The following is a 25,761-nucleotide window of genomic DNA, read 5'->3' as shown; positions in this document are numbered from 1 at the left end:
CGGATATTAAAAAGTAGAAAAATCAAATGGAATCTTTTGTTTGTTTGTTTTATTCCAAAATGTTGAGAGTAAAATAAACTTTAAAAGGTACAACAGAACAACCCAAGCAGAGGGGAACTAACATGATATAAAGAGAGAAAAATAACTAAAACATTCACATGAACTCCCATTAATCTGAGTCTGCAAACTGCTAGTAGTCAAAGATTTCTTCTCTAACTGGAACAGTGAAATGCGTCTCCGCCCAAACATTTCTCAACTGAACGTCCAGCTTCTCCTCTGCGGCTGAGTCTGGGCCTAATGTGTGGAAACAGTGAAAACACGGTAAGGCACTTTCTACTCCCACCGTTTCTAAACACACAGTTCAAATGAACAGAACTTTTGTTTTTACAATCACGGAAACGTCTGTTCAGCCATGAAACCAGGGTGGATGCAGTAGACCCATACACTAATTATCTTACACTTTTCTGGACAAAGGTGATCCATGAACGCTAGAACGGAAAAAGAGCAGAAGTGCTGCCCCCTGGAGCGCAGGAGAAGTAACTGCACATTAGGTTCACAAACTTTTTTTTTGTAAATTCTGGTAAAATTAGGTAAAACAATGATTTGCGTTTTAAATTTTAATTAAGCTACTTTGACAACTTAAAGCAAGTATACATGGCTTACAAAGGATATATGTTTATATAAAAATGAGAGAATGCGGGAAGAGAAGATAAACGTAGTGGACGGCTGCGACGTGGGAATCCAAATCCTCATTTTGATGAATACTTTGCCTCTTTTGTTATTTGGAAATTTGTTCAAAAGAAGCACAGAATTATTATTTTTTTGGGATTTTTCAGCACAGTCACCTTCAGTCTTTGAAGAAACAAGTGAAAGAAAACACACAGTGAACAGAAATTGGCACTGAGAGTTCCTACTTTTTGGTTGCCAGGATTATTTCAAAAAGTCCAAACAGAGAGCAGCATAATCCTGCATATGTCAGTAAAATAAAAAAAAAATAAAAAGAGGGCGGTGTCTGCTGAGAGAAAGAAATCTTCGAGCCTGCTGTTTGCTTTTAAAAAACCCAAAGGCGGGGCTTGCTTTTCTCTAGACAGAAAGGGGGCGGGGTCAGCAGATGCAGCAGAACTGCGGGAACCTTTTCATGAACGGGAGTGTTGTCAAATCCGACCTTAAACTTAAAGAAAACATAAGTCCGTTTTTATTTTCACATGAACGTTTTCTGAGCTCTGGGACACTCCTGGAAAAACGTGAAGAACGAGGTGAACTCCTGTGTGTGTGCTGGGGGGGGGACTAGTGGCTGACGAGTCCCTGCAGCATCATGACCAGGCGCCGCGCCCTCTTGGAAAGCGGGTTCTGGGGGTCTTGCTGCAGAAACGCGATCAGCTTGGGTCGGATCTGTGCCAGCACGGAGGCCATGTGGTCACGGGTCAGGGGGTCGCTGTGGTCCAGATTCATCACTGCGTCCTCCAGGTAGCTGAGGAGCAAAAAGAAAAATGATCAGACAAGGTGAAAAAAAGTCAGGAAGTTTGTGTTTAGTTTTCTTCCAGGGACAAACATCAGTTTATCTTTCTTTTAAATGGCGTCACATAATGAGGAATTGGCATTTATGCAATAAACAGCAGAGCTGGTCTTTATCAAAAATAACTCGTCCTCAGTAATATTACTTCTGTGTTACACCTCAACTGAACCTCGTCTCCTTCAAACTCGAGGCAAAAGGTGTCAAGGGTGTCATGGTAACCATTCCAGGTTTAAGTCAGCAATATGTTTCCTTTCTCGAGTTGATCATTTCTTGCTAATGGCTTGAAAACTCTTCAGACTCGAACAAGAAAATCTGTAGCTTATTTAAATATTCATTTAAATGTTAAATGTCAACAGTGATCCAACATGGAACTCAAAATCCCAATTACAGTTTAATGTACTGTTAATACGTTTTAAAAAGCACAACATGAGGAAATAATGGTTATAAAAAAATCAGCCTAGATCAGAGAAAAGTTCAAGAAACTTGGTTGACGGCTAAAGTCCGTGGCGTCTGCCGAGTCAGGTTACTGTTCTTCCAAACTCCCGGCGCTGCCTTCAGTCTTCCTCCCTGATCCACCAACACTTAGCCTCACAGCAGCAGTGGGTTCAAACTTTGATTATGAATGAGCGTGCCGTTCGTAGTTGCATTTATTCATAAACATGCACACAGGAATGCACTCAGACAAATATCCTGCTATGCAACAACCTTCTGTTTGCGGACTTTCTACTCGGACAATAACTTCTGCAGAGGCTTCTTGGGAAGAGCAGCTCTGAATAGCCGCTAGCTTAGTGTGCGTTTTGATGCTCACAACAGAGAAGAGTCGAGGCACAACAACGAATATTAACTGTGGGAATTGAAATCACTAAATAATTTACAACTAGCATTTTATTTGTAGTATTTTATTCTTCTCTTTAATGAAAAAGTAATACAGTGCTCCCTCGCAATATCGCAGCTCATCTTTCATGGTCTGGTTGTTTTGCAGATTTAATTTTTTTGTAATTTTGCTTTTGTTTGTTTTTTTTAAAACAGCCCATCTTTTTTGTCAATCAATCTACTCCGTACCGTGTGTCCTGTACAGAATGTGTTCAGTTTGCCAAATTTACATAAATCTTTGATCGCGATCAGAGCTCATGATGCTCGATTTACTTTTTGACGAAGGTTTGAACTTTGAGAGTTTAAATGAGAGAGAAAATGTTGACATTTGTCTAAAAATGTACAACGTGTGTAGTGAGAGGGTGTACAGCCTTAAAACATGTGTGATTTCAACTATCACAGGTTATTTTCAGAACGTTCTCTCCTGGGATAAACAAGAGAATCCTGTATGATGAAATTGTTTTACATTTGGCCAACTCAGTTTACGCCATTTTCTAGACTCAAATAAACCTGAACATTTAGGAAATCTGGTTCTGAGGTTCTGGATTTGCAGCCAAAGGTTTTAGAACCACAGACCACAAGTGAACTTTGGCCAGCCTGAAAACGTGGTCTACTTGCAAGTGAACTCTGGTGTGAATCAGTATGCTGTAAACACAAATGGACTGTGCTGGGGACAGAAGTGTGTTTGTGTTCAGGGGATGGAGACAAAGTAGAAAAATATACTGACTTTAAGAGTAGAAAAAACAGCATTACTTAAAGGTGTCAATAATGAAAACGTTGGAAAATGCTATTTTTGTCATTGTGCTGTTTTCACTTTTTTATGGTCAACTTGGATAATTTTTCTCTTTTTTTTGCCAATAATTACCCTTTAAGTTTCATTTTCATTCAGCAATATAGCATTCAACCCTGCATTTTCTTCAATTAAAATATTCATTCTATTGATTCAATTATGTTTTTTTTATCCTATCATGTGTGTGAGAGCTGCTGATGAGCCAAACTTGCTCGGTTTCCTATCCATCATCTTTTTTATGTGGGACAACATTGTGTGCACATCGCCCCCTGCTGGTGATAAATGATTTCATGGCCGTGAATCATCACTACACTCATAAAAACCTCCAAATGAATAGTTTTAATCAGACATCTGGTGGTCAGAGCATGCGAGGGGGAGGAGGGGGGCTGCTGCTATGAAATCCTGGTTTCCTGCCAGTCCACCCCAGCACACTTCAGCGGGCGGCTGAGTCCCTGCAGTGATGTTAACCAGGCTGTTAACGCGACGGCTCAGGACAGCAGCGTTCCTCTGTGGATTTAGAGCAGCAGGAAATGATCTGCGTTTAGATCAAGTCCTTCAAATCTGGTTAAATAGATGCTGGAGATCCCTCTCTGCGCATTATTTTGAAGTGGATCTCTGACGGCACCAAAGGGCTTTGCTGCCCGCTGAATGACAGATCTGCGGCGCCTAACTCCACATCAGTCGTGGAGAAAAAAATCCTGTTTAGTTATCGGTGGTTTGATGGAGTGTTCTGTGCCTTATTGCCTGATTTCTATCGTCCTGCGGGAGCAATGACTTCACCTGTGTAATTAAAAAGAGGCGTTCATGATTCAGATTCTTCATTTCGGGAGTCCTAAAGAGTGTCAAAATAAAGTCCACCTGCTGTGGAGGGACAGAAACGGGGAGGACGGGGGAATCGGGAGTGCTCCCTGTCCGGCCGTGGTCGGCTCACCACTTCAGCTCAAAAAAAAGCAACAATGGACATAAAACGGAGGATAAAATACGTGATGAGAAGACAAAAATCTAACCGAACAAATCTACTGTAAATTTTCCAGGATAACAGGAGCAGGTTTTCCTCTACATTGGTCCCCCATGTTCATTATTCAAAGCTCTGCATGCAGAAAAGAAAACTGCTGACAGGCGGCTGTCAAACACGCCGCTGTTTTTTTAAGGAGGCCCTGGACTGTAATGATCCGCCTGTAACGTGGAGGAAAGAACGAGTCTGATGAGGAGACGGAGGAAAAACAAAACCAAGGAAGAAACAAGAACCCTGCAATGTTGAATGCAAACAAATGCATGGAGAATTCTTTTATTTTTCTGTTGTTTTTGTCTAACATTTGAGTTGTTTTTTTATTCTCATGCGACTGTGCATGTCTGCTGCTCTCCCTCGTCATGTGCAAAGAGATTTGCTAAATAATAAATAAACAAGAGTGAGTTTTTGCTGAACCATCAGATCTAACCTTGCAGCAGACCTGGTCCAAGTCTCCTCACCTGATTTTGAGCTCAGTGCGGGTGGCCAGGTTGGAGGAAAGCTGCTGGATGAGTGACAGCAGGACGGGCTGGCTGAGCGGACAGGGGTGCTGACCAAACACCTGCTGGGAGTCGATGGTCTCACACACGAACAGAACCAGGCTCAGGTCGGTGGCAGACAGAGCCTGGAGGAGGAGGAGCAGAACACAAAGCGCTTTCCCATCAATCCTCCAACATTTTTCATAGTTTATTCCAACAAGTGAAAAAGAAACTATGAGAGTATTAAGGCCACCATGAAATAAAAGAAAAAAGTAACATAAGAGAATAGTCATTACATTATTTTAAAAAGCGGTAATTTTTCAATTTTTTCACATTTGGTTGTGTAAGCCTCTGTGCAGACATTCATGCTGATGCCATAAGGCTTCAGTTTATCATAGGAATCCATGTGCTTTAACGTATTTGGACCTCTGTAACTATAATGGAGATGGGGTCAATGGCGCCCTCGCCGGATATCCACTCCCTGTAGGTCAAGAATCTTTTTAAGAGGACCAGTTTCCTTTAAACTTTTTTCATTGTTCTCATACTTATAATAATCCAATGTTGACTCACTAAAAGTATTTCCTTATTCGTGAAACCAGAGCCGTAGTAAAGGCTTATAATGATCTACGTCTGTCATACTGAGACACAATATTGTTGTTTTTTTATTGTTGTTTCTATTTTTCTCAGTCAACAGCCTTTTGCCTCATAAATGTAGACTTTAAATGTAAGAAATTTTAACTTTACTATCGTGAAATATTGAAATTTAAACTCATAATTCTGAGTTTTCTTTTTACTACATCCTCATAATTTTACTACCTTATTCTCGTAATTCTTAAATTCTTAAAATTTACTTTGTTAAATCGCTATTCAAAATTTAAAGTGTAAACACAATAAAATGCTCCAAAAAAACTCGGAATGTTAACACAAACATGTTAACACAACATCACAAGTTCAGTTTATTAAAGCACAAAGTTACCTAAACAGCTACTTAAAGTTTTACCTTTCAATTTAGATGCATAAATCCGGGCCTTTAGCAAAGCAGCCAGGGTAACTATAGCACTAACTGAGGGCCGTTTGGCTCCACCGGATCTCGCCACAGTTTGAGTTGCGCCTGAAAGCCTTGTGAGTTTTACCTGCTGGAAGGCCTGGTTGAGCTGGCCCTGCTGCAGGAGCTGCAGGATGTTGGCCTGCTGCGTCTGGTAGTCGAAGTGCGCCGTGGGGACGGGCGTTCCGGCCGCCGACCTCATGGCCTGCATGATGCTGGAGGTGACCACCGCCTGCTGCTCCTTCATGGCCAGGCTCACTTCGCCTTTGATGATCCGCTGCACGTGGCTAAGAATGGACTCCTGCAGACTGTCGAGGACATGAGTCACGTAACTTTCATTTCTACATCTGGAGTTGTGCAGTGAGGAGTCTGGAGTTCAGATAAAACTTCTGCCACGTTGTCATTTCCATTGTTAGATTTTGACGTTTTAATTGGCCACATACATCGCATCCGCTCCGCCCCCAACAATCCATAAACTCTCAAATCTGTGAAATTAATTGCAAAGGGAACAAGAGACCAGATCGAATTCCTGTTCCCACATTTTGCTTGTTTTTCCTCTTTAGTCCGTAACGCAGCGTCTCAACAGACAAACATACGTCTGATACTCACATATACAGTCAATAATACCAAATAAATGCCGCATCATGGCAAACATGTCTTTGTTTATTCATTTCTGAATCGACTTTGCAGCAAATGTGGAAGAGCAGGGGAAAGTAACTTAAAACAAAGTTTTAAAGGCACGTTTAATGAGGGACGTCCTGCTTACGTACTTTCCCACCATCATCTGCATCTGGTGTTGAACCTCAGACCGAACGGTAGTGCTGATGCTGCTGGCCAGCTGATCCGTGTTCCTCTGGAAGCTGTCCATCATCTGCTGGAGCTGAGTGACCATGGGGTCCCGGGCCTCCTGCTCCCTCTGCTTTCTGCTCTTCATGTGAACCTCAAGCTGCTGGATGTCTGTAGGCCGGAAATAGGAGAACTCATCATGTCAACGCATCTTTTTGATCTGTTGCTTTCTTCTAAAGGAATTTGGGGGGGAAAGGGAACTACTTCATTATTAATTTTAACTTGAGGATTCAAATTTTGGATAATTTAAAATAAATTTTTTAGCTAAAAAGGCTATAAAAGAGTTAAAATCCCACTCCCATTAGCTTTTGATCTATTTTCAAAGCATTCCCAGTGGTCTTTTAACTGTGATTATGCAGTTTTTAGACAAAACCTACAAACCTGTGTTTCTTCCTTGTTGCTGAGAGCTCTCTGTTTACCTCACATCACCAGGCTAACATTACCGGTGCAAATGAAATGACAAGCAACATTGGAGTTATCCAGACATAAAATTTTTAGCCAAATACCAGCTCGGATGAGGAAAACAAAGACGCACGTGGATCTAGTCGTCTGCAAGGGAATACATCGGAATGGAGCAGAGTAGCATGTTTTCTGCATCACAGAAGCATTCTTTTTTAAACCTAATTTTTTCATCTGCTCCTGATTTATAAGGATCTAAATATTAAGAGGTTACTCAGAAATGAAATTTTAAGCTTAATTTTATCAATATATATCCTTCATCAGAAAAATACACAATTTTTTATCAGAGTGGGTCTTGACGTTAATACTGCAGATCTTAATTATTTTTTGCTCACAGACTGATCACTATGCAGAGGAAATCCAAACTCCCTCTCATCTGTACTCCTATTGTAAAAGTCAACCTTTTCTGTGCAGACAGGCCAAATGTAAACTTATGTAAACGCAGGGGCAGGATAGTCCAGGACACAGAGGAGCTCTTAAACCAAACCGCAGAGAAAATGTCCGTTAGTTTTGAAAAGATGGATGCCAGAGATTGTGACTATATTAGACTTCCATCCTGAGGTATTAAACTAGGATCAAATTACAGCAAAAACAAAGGCAACAACCAATGAGAACTTTCCGTTTGTACTGGTTTGTCTGGGGGCAAAGCTCACTTACACTCCTGAGTTCCTTGCTTGAAACTGTCATTGATCTGCTGAAACATGGACTGGCAGCCGCGCTCAAACACAGGCAGCACGATGCTCTGGAAGGCGTCTTTGTAGGCTGCCTGGATGGGTCCCTGCATGGCCTCGGCTGCCGCTCGGCCGATTGCATCCGTCGTGTTCTGACATACAGCACGCAGAGATACATCTGAGTGGCAGCCTCAATGCAGCAAAGAACACAGGATCTCAGACACCAACCTTCGATTTGACCATTTTGCTGACGTTCTCCCTCAAGGTGGTGTCCACGGCCGTTAGCTTAGCAGCGATTGTGTTGTTCAGCTGTCCCGTCACCGGATCCAGGCTCTTAGAAATTGCTGGAGTAAAGAGAGGCAGATCAGAAGGACTCTTCTTTAAAGCTTCAGCTCCCATAAACCCCCAGCCCCACAATGACAGATGCACTTTAGATTCCCTTTTGTATCGAAGTCACATTTTTGTTCAAAACACCAACTCGATGAAGGTAGTACGTCTTAAGAACCTGATGGACTCTTTAACATGTGCATATTTGGTGACTTTACATAAAATGTGAATGTAAATTAGTGACTATTGTCTGCCTCAGCCACGCCCACATTATAAACATGTTATATTCTTTTTATTTACTTTCAAAATCTCATCCAGTGTTGTGTCAGCCTTTACAGATAAAACAGAACCTGAAGATGTTCTTTGCTGTAATTTTACATTTTCGCAACATATGGCGTTTTCCACCAAGGTCAGAGGTCACAAACTTAGTGCACTTATTTAAAAATGTTTATGCCGCAAATATCTTAAAGTCATTTTAATGATTGTACATAAAATAATTTGTTCAATACATTTAAGGTTTCCAAAGCAACCTCTCAGAAACATCCTAAGTTGAGAAATTTTATTTTGGAAAAAATGTTTACGGCAAATTTTGGGACAAATTTTAACATTATCAACATTTTATAAACAATTTTCATCATTGTTTTAAATAAACAAAAACATTTAATGAAAAGCAACAGAAAAGTGATTAGAATTCACTAATGTAAGTATTTTCCTGACACCCAAAATAGCCGGCGATGACACGAAAAGATGTTTCACAATATTTTATGTAAGAAAACATTTAATAGTCTTCAATATTCTGAGTTAGTTGATGTGAAGCTGTGATGCAAACGCATAAGATTTATTAAACATTTATGTCTTATCCAAACAACTGTCACTAGAATAAAGGTAAAATCAATTCACCTTTTTTTTCTCTTTTAAACAATGATCAGAAATTTGTTTTAATGTAAAAACAGTGAAGCCCAAAAAAGCTTGTTTATAGAAACTTTAACACTTCGCTGAACGCTGAATGACAATAGCGCCACCGTCTGGCAGGTCTGTTCTTCAGCATTTGTCACCATTTCTCCGTGTGGATCGTCTTTCTGCAGCTCGTTCCTGTTCAACTCTCTCGTCTGTGCGTGTTTGTGGGCTTACTCTGAGGAACGGTTTTCTTCAGCTCCTCCCGCAGCACTTTGTCGACTCGGATGGAGAGTGCCGAGCTCAAGGCGCTGCTCAGCTGCTGGCTGAGCTGTTCGTGAAGCTGCTGCTGATGATTCTGACTCTCTGCCAAAACCCGCTCCAGTCTGCGGTCTGAGGTTGTGTCAGGTGAAGGCTCAAAAGCTCAAGGACAGAGAGTTTAGCTGGTAATGGTGAAGCACACAGGGTGTATTTAAAAAAAATAAAAGCCCCCAAGGATACGCTCCTGTTCCTGGTGTTTGATCATGACGTGCTCGACCTGAGCGATGATGTTACCCGGCATGGCCTCCATCACGCCCCACAGTTCACTTAACTCCCTCTGCTGGGTGCGCAGCAGCATCAGCAACTCGTTCTGTGTCTCTGCATTGAACTAAAGACAGACATTCAACTGAGACAGAACCTCTGGAACACCAGCATAATGGGAAGCTTTTAAATGTTTTTGGCAAAAAACATAATAATAATAAAACAAGCAAAGGTCTTTTTAAATCAAAGGTAGCACTGATCAAGATTTGTTGAAACAATTATTTAAAAAACAGACAAAAATATTTTTACATCTTTATGAATTATATCTAAACATAAAAGACATTCACCAGCATAAAATGTTAGAATGGTTTTTTTTAATGTAAAGCACCTTCAGTCACTTTAGCTGGAAAAGTGCTAAACAAATAAAGTTTGATTTAATTTGAAGTTTGGTTGCTTAAAACAAACTTGACTTGTTGATCTTAAATGTAGTCAAACGGCATTCAGATGATGTGAATGCATCACTGCAGAGCCCAGTGAAGTAATAGAAGTTAAACTTAACAGAAGTTTGTTGAGGTTGCTCACTTGTAAAGAAAACTCTTTAGTTATCCTGGTCAAATTGAATTTTGGGGAATTTTAACTAAAGTAATGCAGACAGACATACCGCGTTTGCTATCATCGTTCAGAAAACAGAAAATATAAAGTGAAGTATCGAACTCAAAACACAGTAACATTTTCACGACTTTGTTCCAATTAAGAACTTAAAATCGAAAAATGCACAAAATCTCCACAGAAAGACCCTTTTTTTAGACATATTAAGTGAAAACATATTTGTAAAGGTCAAACTAACTAGTTAGGATTTCAAAGATCTCTCACCTGAGCAGAATCCAGCTGTCTAGACTGAGATGATTCACTGTCAGGACAAAAAAAAAAACACTCAGTTACACACGTGTTTATAGAGTACAGGAGAACAATACTGGGGTTAAACTCCACACAGGTTGTGTACTTTAAAGAAAAGAGTAGGGCACATGTATGTAAAACTATAATTACAATATTCTGGGCAGAAGAAACATTCAAGAATTTGACTCCTTGAGCTGCTTTCAAGTCAATGTACAGACGCAGATTTGGGCATCGGGCACGGCAAGGTCGACTCAGATTTGGGTACGTAGTGACAGAACCAGCTTGTTCTGTTGTTATGAGACATGCACTACTTAGTTTTTCCTTAGGATGGGTACCAAACCAAAACTCTGTGCCTTGTTGCTGCCAGTACCATATAAAGACGCGGATTGCGGTGCTTCGTAGCGGCTCAGATAAGAACGAGTGATGCAGTGCAGCTGCACAGCGGCTCATCCACGGAGCATCAGGAAAAAAGTTGTCGGCAAAGCGGGCCAAAGTTCTGCAGAAGCTCACAGCAATAGATTCTAGTTCAGCGACCCGACGGATCAGTGATGTGTACAACGCTCTGAAAAAAGACCAACGTTGTGGCGATGAGCTGTGAAATATGTGTTTACTTCTGCGTATGAGCCGCAGCTGCAGTGCAGACTGTCATGGAATAAGGAATCTTAGCCTTTAATTGGTGTTTTTTACCCCCCCCCATTCCCCCCATTATTTTTGAAAGCATTTGACGGGCAAATCACGTCAAATGCTTTGAATGTAGCATAAGAGTTCCAGATAAAGCTGGAAATGATCAATACTACCTTAAAAAACAAAAACGTAAAAATGATTTAACCTAATTAAACCTGAAATACAAATTCTTGCAGATCATGTTTTTGAACAGAAAGAAATAGAAATGAATATTTTTCAATCAAAGGAATTCTCTCAGTATGGTTTTATTGCAGTTTAAGAACTTTTCTCTTTAGATTCAGGTGGAAACATACCAGTCATCCTTCTTCATCTTCCTCTTCAGCTTTGGTGATCCTCGTGGAGAGCTCTTCCAGTCTTTCATAGATATTCTGTGCGATGAGCGAGAGCCGCAGTTTCCAGAAGACGCTGCCAGACTCGCCACCTCTTCATCGGGGTCACTGCGGAGCGAAGACGAAATATACTGTCAGAAAAGCTCCTTTTAAAATGAATATAATAAAATAAATATATGTCTCACAAAGTTTGAACTTCACTCTAAAAATGTATGATATTTAATCCCTTTATCAGTTTAACAGAAAAACGCGACTGTATTGTGTATTGTGCTTCATCTTTTTTTACTTTTTAAATCTTTTGAAAGTTTTCATTTTAAGACATTTTCTTGGGTAATTGTGCATTTCGCATTTTAAAGAAATAAAATATTTTTTCATTAAGTTTATCAACATATTTCAGCTTTTTTTGGTTTTATTACACTTTCATTGAGTCAGTATAGATTTTATTTACTGTTTTATTTATTGATATTGATCAACAAGGTAAGACCAAAAAAATAAAAAATAAGATAATAATAAAATAAGGAAAAAAAGTATTTTCTAAAGTCTATCATTTCAGTGAAAATAAAATTTATCGTGTCAAAAAGCTTTTTGATAACAGACACCAGAACTACCCGTCCTACACTGGTGCCAAATTAAAGCAGCAGGTTAAACTACAGAATGATGTTTATGTGCTAGTGAGGGTCCTATTGCTTCATTTAATAACACTGTATGAAGAGAGCGACTTGTGTTACCTCTGCTCTGCACCAGCGTCCTGACTGTCTGTTTGCATCAGGTGATAGGAGTGCCGATGGTAAGGTGAGCTCAGGCGTCTGTCCTTTGACTCCTCTCTTGAACTGAACGCAAAATGTATTGGAAAAAAAAAGATGTTTAACATCAAACATCAGCAAATTGGAGACATTATTGTTTTTTGTTCTGGTTTTAACCAACGCCTGGTTCTAGGGCGACGCTCTTTGACTGTATGATTTTTTTTGGAGCTGGTTTTGTCAACAAGAGTCCAACTGGACGTCACCATGCAGACAAGACAACCAGAGGAAATCCGAAATGGGATTTGGGATTCCCTTTTCTTTTATGGTGAAAAAAAGAACCACGAAACATGAACCTTTGATCTTTGCTCTTCTGTCATCACAAGTTTTCATAAAGATGTCCTGCATGTTTTTTTATTCTTTCTTTCTTTCACTTGTGGAATTGCATCATGATGAACATCACTGACCTCTCAGCTTTTAAACACTGGAGTTCTTAGCTCCAGTGTTGTCTTTCGACTAACGCAACTCTTCAACCGTTAACGCAATTAACGTAACGAGGAGAAAAAGCAGCCGATATGCAACACTTGATATTAGGGAAGTGCTCACATCATCAACATAAAACAGCTGATTCTGACATAAAAAGAAGCAAAGAAAAGCGGCTTTTCTCTGTGTCAGCTGATTCACGTTGATCACGTAGACGGTTGGAGAGTTCCGGTAAGTCGAAGAGCGTCTTATCACGGCATTGCCTGCGACAGCTCTGGTGTTACAGAGTTAAGTGGAACAACTCCCAGAATCTGTGACTGACTTTCTTGTCTCACTAACTGCAAAACTACAAAATTGTGCTGCAATTTGATCTTTATCAGCCTAAAACAGAAGGTTTCCTCACGTTTTTGCAGTGATTCCTTAATTTAACATGATGTGTGTCGTTCAGATGTGCCTCATCTTTCGCGGATGGGTTCATTTTTTCATAAACAGGAACTGACCAGTCTCCGAGGCCGTTGTCCCTCAGGCTGTTCCTGGTCTCCCTGGTGATATCTGGCGCCGCTGGCCAGGATGTGTGACTGACGTTTCCATCGGAAGCTCCCCCCGTGGCTCCGGAGTTCTCGTGGGATAACGCATTCTCCAGGAGAGACGGGGTGCTGCTGAGTCTGGACTCGGACTCTGCTGCGTTGCTTTGTCCGTCGGCACCTCCCAGTTCCAGCTGCAGCAAGCTAGGAGAGAAAATGTGTCTGTTTAAGGGGTTTTAGTGAATGTACTAGAGGTTTCTGTAAACAAAGGTGACCAGAGGAAAAACAGAAGGACTCCTTAAATGAAGATTATGTTTATTAAAGCATAAAAACCGACTGTGTATTTAGTCAAATTAGCAGTGGATTTTGGCAACCATAATCAAAGATATAAATCAGAAAATTATATCAAAGTAATTTAATGTTAAATATGAGGGGAAAACCTGGAGGAAGTGAAAACAGAGTTGACTGCAGCAAAACAGAAAAGCTGTGGCTGCTGACTCCAGACTTTTTGTTCATTGATTTTCTTCTGAGCTGCAGGACCTCGGCTCGTACCTGCTGCTGTTGGCCGAGAGCGGGGAGGTCAGCAGGTGCAGAGCAGAGGCAGCTGAGGCCATGCTGTCCATCTGCAGTGCGGGAAGAGGTAAGGCCTCCATGCTGGCCCCAAACCCGCGCTGCAGCTGCAGGGTCTGCGCAATCTCCGGCATGTCCTGCGTCATGGCCGTGGAGGCGGAGGAGATGACGTCAGGGGAGCGAGCCCTGGTCGGGGAGGTCAGAGGAGGCAGCAGGGGAGAATCCAGGGGCTGTGGGCTGTCCAGGGCCAGAGGACCAATGGGAGGTGACAAAGCCTGGAGATGGGGAAAAAGTGTTTTCCAAAAGAAGTTGTTTTGAAGTAGATGGTAAAAGGCCGCTGTGCCTCAAGCTACGTTACCACAACCTTCAGAAATGGATGAAAAGTCTATAAACGTAAGTAAATGCTCGTTTTGGGCTTCTGCGTTCAAAACTCTCACATTCAAGCAAGTCTCTACGACTGTTTTTGGGCTCTATGTACAAAATGCATGACCATTGAACACACGCTGCAAGTGTACAAGGTCAAACTTTGACCAATCAGGGACTCAGATTTGGGGGTAAAAAAATCTTAATTCACAAAGTACCAACCGTTAGTAAATTGATCATGGAGAAGAAATTAGTATTTGTAGTTTGTGCCTGGCCAGAATTCTATGACAAAGTCTTTCCTATATCAGAATAGAGCTGTGGAAAAAGAGCACAGAGCAAGATGTGCGATATTTACTTCTACATTTCGCACCAAACCTCTTCCAACTGTAGGTGGCGGACATGCGCTAATAAACAGTAGAAATAGATGAAGAAGCCCCTCCCTGTTTGTCCAGTGTGAACACCTTGGGCTAAACGCACGTTCAAGTATCCATGTTTAGTGCATCAAACGCGGTGTGTCCGTAGCATCACCTGTAAGTTCTCCAATCCAGACATCAGAACAGCAGAAGCTCCTCTGGGACTGCTAGAGGAGGCAGAAAAACCCAAACCGCTGCCACCGTTGTCTCCTCTGCTGGGACTCTGACTGACTTCATCCACAGCTCTGCAAACAAGGACAGAAAAGAAACCAGTCCTGTAAACATTGATTATTATCCTTCTACCATTGTACTGTCTTGTGATGTGCTTTTATTGCGATATATTGTCTAATCCAAAGACTGATTATGTTGTGTTATCCTGTTTTGGGGTTATGGATGTAAATAATCCAGCAAATTTCCGTATATCAATGTCTAAATAGTTGTTTATTAATGTGTATTGTCCATTTAAAAAACTAAAAATAATAATAAATGCAGATTCTTTGTGAGAAATTACTCTAAACTGGAAAAACCAGAAAAGCTTAAAGACCCACTCCAATGATAATCGTGTTTTTTTTCAACTTGTTCTTGAGACTTTTTTATGATGGAGGACATATATAAAGAAAATAAGGCTTAAAATTGCATTCCTGAATGTTTTTTTATTGAAATTGTTGTGACCAGACGAAAACATGGAGTTTGAAAAAGCTGTAGTTGTGACGTAGAAGTTCCAATGGGGGGACCACAAGCTTCCTGCTTTGCTCCATTCCAAGACTAAATTTGATCAATGTTCGCTTGATTTTCTGTGTCTGGCTTTTTTTAAACCGGTTATGATAGGTTGAGGGTGTGAGGAGCTGTAAGCTATCAGAAGGGCGAGTAAACAAATGGGTGACAAGAAATGGGGATGGGCTTACTCTGCACTGACTAGTGAATTACTGCCAAAACTATGTCCAACACAACAGCAGTGTTATTTTTATGTCAAAAAACAGTACAATCGTAAGTCAAAGACCACTGGGAACGCTTTTAAAATAGATCTAAAGATGACCAGAGTGGGTCTTTAAAAATGTGCTCAATTGGTTCTGCTGCTACAACAATAAAATGTCTGATAAAGATATATAGAACGAGAAATAACACGAATGACCGATAAATATTTACCTCAGAACAGTCAGATCTGAAAGGACAGAGTCTGACCTGTTGGTGGAATCCGAGTTGCTGCTGGTTCCTGTCACAATGGTCAGGCTGCTGGCGCTGCTGCCCGGAGATGCTGGCATCTGGAGGGAAATGAAGGATGTTTGGAAGAAAAATGTCAGCTTAGTAGAAATACTATAAACAGAAATCTTTACATTCATGCCCAGAAAGCCACATTTAGACCAAACACTCGTCACTACTTCATCCAGTCCATCCACTTAAGAAAGCCACTCCACAAACAAGCACTAAGCCATCCTCCATTTCAAAAATGTTGCAAGGAAACAAACAATGGCGCACAGGTTCTATATCCTGAGGTGAATTCCATCTCATTACAAGGACAAAAGACAAAAAAGTTTGTACCGAAGTGCTCGGTGTCATGAAAGCGTCGGGGGTCATCAGTTTTGTCATGGCTCCGCTGACGACTGCTGAGTTTGAAAGGAAGTCGGATGGAGCCGGAAGCGACGGGATCTTCCTCAGGTCATTCTGCGAGCCGCTTCCAGACTCTTTGTCAGAGCTGTGGTCGGTCAGGTGGTCCGAAAACCTGGCTGGAAACACAGAACGTAAACAGCTCTTCATGGTTCCATTTAGAACAAAAGCGGCAAGTTCATTATGTTTTTACAGAATCAGAAACATTCACGTTTGTTTTGAGATGAAAGTACTTTACGGTTCTCAAATTTCTCATGTTTCACTTGTTGAACTCACCAAAACCATCCTGGGAGTCAGAATGAGGAAGAAAGCCCGCAGAGCCAGAGCACGAGTTTGGCTGAAGCCAGATTTGCACATCCTGCAAACTCCTGCAAACAAACACAGAGAGAATGTTGTGTTACCACCTGGACACACTGACCCGACCCAACATCCACATGTACATTTGGGACAATTAAATTCTACATTAACATGTTTTCCTCTCCATCAAGAGATTTAGACCTTCTATCAGAACAAAGGGAGGTGTACTAGAGCTATGCTCTGTAAACTGTTGCCCCTAAAGGTCTTGATGCTGATTTGAACCTTGAAGATTTCTACTAAGAAGAAAAAAGGTGGTTTTAAGCTCAAAATAGCTGAAGTTTTAGCTAATTTAAAACATCAAGTATGAGATGTGTTCAAATAGCTGTTTAAGGCACTTAACTCCCTTCATGCTCAAATTTATTTGGAATTTCTTTTTTAAATATTTTTTTTCCAGGTGATGAAGTAGTCTTGGATGAAATGGTACATTGTAAATTAGTGAAAAACAGCGTAAAGGGGTTAAAGCCTATACAACTAGAAAGCTGCTTATATCAGGTTTACTTAATGATCCCCGTCACTGTAATCAAGCAATATGACCAGGTTTCAGTTTTGAGTTGATAGGCTGCCATATCAGACTGCATACAATGCCATGCTCAATTCTCTGTTGTTCCTTTCAGCTTCCAGTAAAAAGCTCTAATTAGAAAAGCTATTTAAGCCTCAGATGTGAAGTTTCCATCAGTACTGATCAGAGGTAAAGACAAAAAACTCCTAGGTACTGCACTAAAAGAAAGAAAAAACTTTATGGGGAGATCCGAATTTATAGTTGTGCGTTTATAATAAATAATTGAGTCATTAGGCCCAAAGCAACACTTGGAGACATATGAGAGGTTTGTTCGGGGTTGCACTGAAAATGTATTGAGTATACACAGTTCAATAGAAACCAGCAGAAGATCACATCATCTGCAAAATGAGAAGCTTTAAGAATCCTTTGACATCAGGTCAGACTGAACACAAACTGCTCATCAGCTTTGATTCTCACTAAGCTGCTTTTTGTTCACAGTCATGTTTTCTGACCAGAATGCATAGTTGACACTTGTTGTTGCAGAGCAGCTGCAGGTTTCTGCAGAGGTTGTGATGCAGAAATACTTACTTTGTGTGGACGCAGTAGAGTTTAATCTGGATTCCAGACTTGGACTCTGTGGGCCCCTGAGCGCCCTCTGGAGGAGAAAAACCAAACGGTAAACACTCAAACCTGACTTTAAATTAGTCCAGTGGGCCCTAACGCCCCTCGGCGGGGGACCAGTACCGGTCCTTGGGACAGTTGGTACAGGGCTACACAGAAAAAAAGAACACGACCTACAGTTATTATGCTTTGTTTACATTCTGAAGGAAGTTTTATTTTGGAAAACTACTGGATTCTTCCCACCAAACCTGACTACTTCTTGACGCATGTCAAGCTGCTAGGTCGGGTGTTGAAAATCCATCTGATACTTTCTTAAAGCGGCCGCACCGCTAGATTGAAACCCCCAAGATAAAAAAAGTTAACAAAAACAAACATATTTGGAAAGTTTTTTTGGCAGAAAAGACCCAGTAAAGAAACAGAAGAAGAGCCTTTGCCTTCAAAATAAAAGAAATCTGCTTTTTACTCCAAATTTCTGTGACAGTTGTTCCCAGACTATAATAATAATGCATAACATTCTGTCTAATGCTATGCGATGCAACTAATAAAGTTGTTCAAACGGTGGATTCACATTTATTATTACAAGTAGAAAAAAAAGTTTGTGACCTTTTTTTATATATACGTGGTACCTAAAAGTTAGACAAGGTTGACGCCATTTTTTAGCTTCCATCTTAATAATAACAACTGATTAGATTTATCTGCGCTTTTCCAGTTGCTCAAGGCACTTACAATGTGTCCATTATTCATTCACTCCTCATGTATACTTGGTGATGGTAAAGGCGTGGCTGCCAGATTGCACCTACAGTCCCTCTGACCATCACCGGGACATTCATATGCATTTACATGCCAGTGGAGCCACACTGGAGGCAGGGAGGGTGGGGTGTCCAATGGGTGTACAATGATAGCTGGCTGGGGGGAGCGGGGATCGAGCCGCCAACCCATTGGACGACCAGCTTAACCTCCTGAGCCACTGCCGCCCAGTTATAGTTGAGGGGAAATCTATATCACATTTGAATGTGTCCTACACAAAATCTAGTGAACAAATAAAGTTTAAGATTTTTTACAATAGGATCGAGATAAACTTTACCCTCAAAGTTATGGAAAACTGGATCCTAAAGAAAGAAAGAAAAAAAAATCTGACATCCACTTTAGCCTCGTACAGACCGGTCCGTGGAAGCATTCTCTGACACTGAACCGCTCCACTGAATCAGGCCACAGTGAGCAGAAAGGGCGAGTCACCTGTGGAGATGCTCTCACTCTCCTCCTCTGCAGGGAGGACCTCCGTGTGTCGCAGCCTGGTGAGCATCACGTCCCGGACCCCAAAGCTGAGCACGGGGTGCGTGAGCAGGAACTCTGAAACAGCGCTGAAGCTCGCCTTCCCTTTCTCCAGGTCCTGCCGCAGCTCCATCACATACAGAACCTGATGGAGGATAAGATCAGCAGAGCGTGGAGGTGCAGGGAAAAAGATCAGAAGCAACATAAAGATTCTCAGAACGGTACATCAAAAACAAGATCAGTGCTGATATATTTTGAAGCTGGGATGTTTTTTTAATAAACACAGAAGAAGACTGGGTGAAGGAGACAAAACTAGTGCAGAAAAAGTGAAAAAGAAAGATATCGCTCTCTGAAAGAAGCCTCTAACCTTCCTTTGCACATCAGTGAGGATCAGATATTCAGCAGAAAGGTCCAGATTGGCTTTGAGATTTGGCAGAACTGATAAGTTAAATGGATCCGGACAAAACCTGAGAAGAAAACATTTGCAATTAAAACATCTGGAAAAGGAGACGTGTTTTATTGAGACCAGATTAAAAAGGGAGCCGAACCTGACTGTCTGTAAGCAGGTCCAAGAAACAGTGCACCATATTTTCAACTCCTGGTTCTGGTCTGCTCCGGTGATGAGGAACCGCCAGAAAGGAACCCTGCAAACAAGAAAGAAGTGGCAGCTGAGCGAATGTGCACGAGTGACGTGTGTAAGCGAACAATGCAGGAGCGCCTGGACTCACTCCGGGTCCTGCCTCTTATGGTTATCGCAGAACAGAAGGCAGGAGAGGGGACGCCCCCCATGGGGCTGCAGCTCGTGAAGACACCTGGATGACAGAACATAAACAAGTCAGAGTGAAGGAAACAATAAACCCCGACCCGAAAAGAGCAGAAACGGTCCAGAAAAGAACCTGCTGACTAACCTGGGCTTGTCCTGTCCTCCTTCAATGTAAATCTGCCAGAATTTGATGAATCCGTCATGGCTGGCTGTGGCCAACACTGTCCCATCAGGAGACAGTGCCCCCTCACTGACTCGCTGGACAAACACACATCATAAAATACAGTTTGTTCTCGATCAAAAAGCTTAATGAGTGCAAAGGAAAAGCTTTGAGGGAGACTGACTTTAAATTGATTCAATAAACTAAAGTTAAAGATGCAGTCTGACTATAAAGACTTCTATTTCTATTTCACGAGCTTCCTGTTCCGACCTCGCAGCAACGAGAAGGGGTAGGGGGGCGGGGTTGCTCTATGCTAGTGGTCCTGTCCACAGATCAGAGCCAAAGTAATAATGAACTCCTGCCGCTCTGCATGTCCTATAAAACGACACAGGTTCTTTGGATTTTGACTAAACACACCATAATCGTAATTCAGAGACCATTGGGAACGCTTTAACAAAAGAGCAAAAGATGATTGGAGTGGAATTTTACTGTTTTTCATTTTTCCCCCATTAATTATACATCAAAGACAAATATGTGCTTTAAATTATCCAACAGTCCACCTTGGCTGCTTATTTTTTCAAAAGGCTTCTCAAGTGAGGCTTAAAGCACATTATATGGAGCTGAATCAGTCATAAATCTAAAACAGAAAGGCATGGAATCTGCTGCTGACTTTTGTGTCGTACCTGAGTGTGACCCTTGACAGTAATCAGACCTTCTTTGAGTTCTGTGGCATTAACAGGCCAGCTGCTGATGTTGGCTCTGAGGATCTCCAGGTCCCAAACCTCAGCCTAACGGAGAACAGACAGGTTTAGGAGGAATAACGTTTTGTTGTCTCTTCTGGAAATGTGCAGATTCTTTCTCTGAAACAGGTCTGCATCTATTTAATGGTCGACAGTTTTAGTGGGCTTGGATTTCTGCTTTTGGGGGAAGCTCTGGTACCCTGTCTTCATGCAGGAGGGCCAACGTCTGGCTGCTGTCATCCTGGTTCTCCTCGTTTTCGTCCTGAATGAACGGGCACCAGATGAGGCGACGGTGGGAGTTGAGGGGAGTGTCTTCTGGCCGCTGAATGTGAACCACGATCTGATCTCTGAAGGAGGTCTGGTTAAGTAAAGCAGCAGGAACACTTTATTTTCAAACATCAGAGAGAAAGCAGTAAAGGTCAAAAGTTTGTCAGGAATCACAAAACCCAAAACTTTGTTGTTGTTGTTTTTTTTTCCATGTCTGGATACAGAATCTTGTTGCCGGTGAAAGTGAGCTGCCAGACCATCAGGTTTCCCGCTTCATCAACGCAGCCCAACAGCGATGAGTCCAGGTGGGCGAACGCCAGATCCGTGACGGCTCCGGTGAATCCCTTCAGCAAGGAGCGCTCATTGAAGTCCAGACTCAGCACCCGGACCATGGCGTGGTTGTTGGTTCCTACAAAGAAAGGAATTTTTTCCCCAAGATGAAAACTTCAGCAAAGATCATTTTTACATAAATGGCAACATTCCCTTCAAACCAAAGTAAACCCAGATTTGGATTAAGACCGCCATGTAAACCTTTATTCTATCATTTTGTTAATGAATAAATCAAATTGTTGTCCAACTTTAAACTCTTCCTCCAATCCTCTCCAAATACATTTAAGGCATGTTAGATTATAACATGTTTAGGCTGCATCATGTCTGAATGACAGTGAAAGGGTTTCATGTTAGTGAACATGGAGCTGCAGAGATAAACAAAGCTGCTCTAATGAATTGATTTCCAGAGATTGTGAGCACATGTTCATGTCTGGGTTGAGACATGAACCTTGGCAGCCTCCTCCACTTACCTTTGATGGCGTAGGCCAGGAAGGAGTTGGACACTGCTATCAGCCTGCCGTAGTAATATTTGTGCTCCCAGTCGTACTTGGCAACAGGCTGAATCTTAACCTGAATTTAAAAAAAGAAGACATCAACATTTTCTCTAGAGGTTTTATATTCATTTCTTTCCTAAAAACCCAATAAAAATACCAAAAACTGGTTTTATACAGTCGTTAAAACATCCACAGCTTCTGAAGCTGAGCAGTCATCTCTGAAGGTTGACTTCCATGTGCTTTCCTACCTTGCTGCTGCCGCGTCCTTTGCTGTTGATGCTGGAGTCTTCGCTCGCCACGATCTCCACATTGTTGGAGGTGATGGGGATGCAGGTGGAGCCGTCGTCACCCGTGAGACAGCTGAAAGCAGAGCACAGTTCCTTTTTTTATTAAAAAAGAAAAAGAAAAACTCTCCTTCTTTGCAAACACAGGAGTGGGGGCTCCCTCACATGATCTGACTGCTCTGAATGCTGCTGATGTCTGTGGAAATGGGTCTGGTAGAGTCAGACATGGTCGTCTGGTCGCTGCTGCCCAGCAGGCCGGCTCCCAGCAAACCATTCAGCTCTCCGTTGAAGGACGGCGCTCTAAGGCCGTCACTTGACTGAGCATCTGAGAGGGAAGACAAAAATCAACATTTATTCTGTCACAAATTGAGAAAACAGAAAATGTATAAAGGGGCATGATGCACCTGGAGGTTGATTATCAGTTTATTATGACCCATAATTCATGAAAAATAAACAAATCAGAACATCAATGACATCGACTCATGCAGTATTTATGACAGCTGAAAGCAGAACTCGGTTCTCATCTCTGCCAGTGAAGTGTCTGCATTTAACACAAACAAAGAGGATTGTTATCTTACAAATCTGTTGTTTGTTGATCTTACAAGTGTAAAATAAGATCAAGCCATCATAACTATGGAATAAAGTTTGAGAATTGCAGACATTGTCAGAAAGATTATTATTGGAGAGAAATCAGAATAGCTTTTTTAACAAGAAAAACAAACAAAATCACACTATTTCAAATTAGATGAATAGATTTTTTGAAATGCAATACTGTTTTAGCATAATGAGTCCCTATTTTTATTTATTCCTCGCAGCCAGTTTCCTCAGTTTCTGCCGTGTCCTTTTGCTCAAAAGGTTCTTCTAGCATAAAAAACCCTCATCAAACTCAACAGTAGCTTGAAAAACTAGATACAGATTTCTTGCTCTGAATACATTTTTTCTGATGAAATCTGTTGATTTTTACTTTCCTAAAAATATAAAGGACAGCTGCCAAAAAAATGAACTGGCTTTATATTTATTTATTTTTAAATAATGAAACTAAAATAACGCAGGTTAAAACATGCAGTACTTTTTCCCCTCTTGCTGAATTTATTTAAGATCTTGATTTTTTTTGTTTTCATATTTGGTGGCATCTTTAGTTTAAATGTGTAGGATAAAATTGTTTTGAACGGATAAAATAACTACTAAAAGTGTTTAAAACAGAAAATCTGTATTTAATGTATTGTGGAGGCCATCTTTCCTCAACAGAAGGCGCTTTTCATTTGAGAGACAGCAAATAGAACTGCATTTGGACTCTTACTACACCGCTTTTATAACAGCCAGCAGTTTAATTATATTTATACCCATTTATCACTTTGAGCAGATGAGTGTTTTAACCTGTAAAGCCTTTTAAATCTTAAAGATTAAATTATTTATTTCAGTTTAATAATATAACTTAATTTGACACAAATATTGTTCATCTGTTTATTATGAAAAGGATAGACTGCTATGGTAATTGGGTTACTTCAAAACATTTTTAGTTAACTGAAAAGAACAAACAGTATGATACTGACTTTAAACTGACCATCAATTACATTACATGGAGGAATCATTTCAGGGGTTACGTGGACGCTTTCCATTTTCTAATATTTTCATCTCATGAAAATCATTTTATTTATACTGTATTAATAAACGTGTACAAAGCAGTACAAAAAAAATGAAAAAAAGATAACCCAAAAGTAAGTTTAAAATAAATGCAAACCCATTTGATTCTTCTATTCAGTTTGATTTAAAGCAAACCTTAAACGAACAAAAACCAATAATTTACTCTAAAAGGAAATTCAGTCCAGAATGAGTCGATATAAGTCATTTGATTTAATTAACTATAATAACGTATTTTGACCAAATGAAGCTTATTCTTTTACACTTGCAATTTTCTTGTAGCTGGACCACAAAAGACAAACAACACAGCAAATCCATTTTCTTAGTCCAGTGATAATCAAGTCAATTTTTTAAAAAGTATTTACGTGTCCAAATCAAACCAGATCATCCCAAAATAAAAGTTTGATTTATTTTGAGATCATTTGATATGTTTAAACAAAAAAATACACATTATTCCCCGTGCAAGCAGGCACGTGTCAGAAATATTTGGTATTTGATATTAAGAAAAAAACTTCAAGACAATTGAAAAACTTAAAAATGACCAAGAACTGTAAAAAAAAAAAAAAAAAAAAAAAATAACAAACATAGAAATATGTTCAAAATTCTCTCAGCATTAACAACTTAATGCTTCGATCTGCAATCATCAAGGCCACGAAAATACACATTTCTAAAAACCATCCATATACACGTTTAGCCCTAGAATCGCACTTGAAAATTTTCCTCCTTAAAAACAAAGCATTTGTTGTGTGCTTCCCGAAAACATACCAGACATACAAGCGTGATACAATTATATGGGACTGTTAATTTTCTGGGTGATTGGTGTACTTTGGGGTAACATAAAAAATGCTGTGACAAATATTTCGCACGATAATTATATTTGAAGTCCTGGCTGCTTACCTGTAGTGTTTACTGCTTATTTTTAGACTTCGTATATCATGTAAAATGGGAAAACCTTCCAAATATGGTGACTCGATTTAAGAACTAATATAGAGCTTGAAGTTAGTTCCTGTATCACTTTATCTGCTTTTCTATAGTTTTTCCATAGATGGAATGAGCCTTAAGCTAACCGAGCTATGTCGGTGAGGTCGAAGCAGTCGCAGCGCCACAAACAAACTACTCAAACACGACAAGTGTGAGTGGAAACTCTTCGACGTTTAAACTGTCTTCTATAGTTTGCCTTTTTCCTACAAATGTGTATAAAATCTATCAGGGGACGTTTTCACGCCGAAACGGGTGTTACTAATGTAGCAAGCTAGCAGCCTGCTAGCTTAGCGGCCTAACTGGCAGCGCAGCGACTTTTCGTTCCCGGTGCGACTTACCGGCGCCGTTTCCCGAACGGTCGAGCTTGAGGATATCCCGGAGGTGCTGGGTCGCACCCTCGATGTCTATATTAGAGCTGGACGACATGGGCGAGGGAAAGGGGAAGACTGGGTAAATTGAAGGGGAGAATTTTAAATTTTCGTCTACAGCGAAGCTGTCCCTTCACCCACAGCAACCGTCTAAACTTCCGTTTGGTCCTCTCCGTAGATGTTCCGACTGGTTACAGGGTCAAGTCAATGCTTCCTGGTTCCTACTTTCAAATTTACAGGCTTCTTCGTGCTTTCCACAACTAAGCAAACTAAAGGAAAACGGACTTTAACTCTCATATAAGATCATTGCCCCCCCCCCTCCCAAAAAAAAGAACAGATTATTTTATCCACATCATAAATGTATTTCTACAAACCACATTATACTGTGCAGTTGAGATAAAACAGACCACTCAAGCTGGCACTGTCTGCCTGATTTGCTCCTTTAGGAAGTGCATAAATATTATATCAAATGTGGCAGATTTTTATTTTGGTGCTGTCTTACAATGACCACAATTGAACACGATGACCTACAATTAAAAGCTCAAACATGATCACAAATAAAACAATAGCAATTAAGACATTAATGCATACTAATGAATGAAATGTGAAAATAAGCATTTATATTCACTCCTTAATGTGATTTTTTAATTTTATTTTTTAAGAAAAAGTTGAGATTATGATTAATATATTCATATTTTTTAATAATAATTAGTTATTAATTAGTGGGCTGCACAGTGGAGCAGTGGTTAGCGCTCTTGCCTCCCAGCAAGAAGGCCCCTGGTTCAAGTCTCAGCTGGGGATACTGAAACAGAACATCAATGGGGGGGGGTCTTTCTGTGGAGTTTGCATGTTCTCTCCAGCTTCCTCCCACTGTCCAAAAACATGCTTCATAGGTTAATTGGTTAGTCTAAATTGCCCCTAGGTGTGAATGTGAGAGTGCATTGG

General features: G+C 40.7%; 1 protein-coding gene across 2 annotated transcripts; it reads right to left on the bottom strand.

The window, feature by feature from the left end:
* Window positions 1–34: 34 nt before the first annotated feature.
* On the bottom strand, window positions 35–25,060 carry edc4 (enhancer of mRNA decapping 4). 2 transcript variants are annotated; one of them, XM_011476343.4, is made up of 30 exons: window positions 24,787–25,060; window positions 21,992–22,151; window positions 21,791–21,902; window positions 21,519–21,618; window positions 20,941–21,127; window positions 20,651–20,798; window positions 20,395–20,499; window positions 19,697–19,809; window positions 19,517–19,600; window positions 19,337–19,432; window positions 19,156–19,255; window positions 18,753–18,933; window positions 17,484–17,550; window positions 16,316–16,407; window positions 15,974–16,158; window positions 15,581–15,696; window positions 14,550–14,679; window positions 13,641–13,933; window positions 13,065–13,292; window positions 12,070–12,171; window positions 11,306–11,449; window positions 10,305–10,341; window positions 9,411–9,558; window positions 9,147–9,302; window positions 7,917–8,032; window positions 7,675–7,840; window positions 6,483–6,669; window positions 5,801–6,020; window positions 4,650–4,813; window positions 35–1,471 (listed from the first exon to the last, which is right to left on the bottom strand). In XM_011476343.4, exons 1-30 carry the CDS (start codon window positions 24,872–24,874, stop codon window positions 1,288–1,290), a joined length of 4,209 nt encoding a protein of 1,402 aa, XP_011474645.1. In that variant the 5' UTR covers window positions 24,875–25,060; the 3' UTR covers window positions 35–1,287. The 2 variants fall into 2 exon arrangements, with proteins under 2 accessions (XP_011474645.1, XP_011474646.1); XM_011476344.4 differs by having other exon boundaries at window positions 15,617–15,696.
* Between the last annotated feature and the right edge of the window lie 701 nt (window positions 25,061–25,761).

The sequence above is a fragment of the Oryzias latipes genome, chromosome 6, assembly GCF_053564925.1.
Source record: "Oryzias latipes strain Hd-rR chromosome 6, Olatipes_Hd-rR_3.1".
Classification (NCBI taxonomy): Eukaryota; Metazoa; Chordata; class Actinopteri; order Beloniformes; family Adrianichthyidae; genus Oryzias; species Oryzias latipes.
The sequence above is the reverse complement of the archived record's forward strand: the minus strand, read 5'-3'. Positions and strand labels throughout refer to the sequence as shown.

What these genes read in the sequence shown, in the direction of transcription:
- edc4 (XM_011476343.4), bottom strand. Translation starts at nt 24,874, where the DNA reads ATGTCGTCCAGCTCTAATATAGACATCGAGGGTGCGACCCAGCACCTC. An exon ending in AAGGACGCGGCAGCAGCAAG is followed by an intron (nt 21,619 to 21,790) that starts GTAGGAAAGCAC and finishes TTTTAAATTCAG; the next exon opens with GTTAAGATTCAGCCTGTTGC. An exon ending in CTCTACTGCGTCCACACAAA is followed by an intron (nt 16,408 to 17,483) that starts GTAAGTATTTCT and finishes GTTTGTTTGCAG; the next exon opens with GAGTTTGCAGGATGTGCAAA.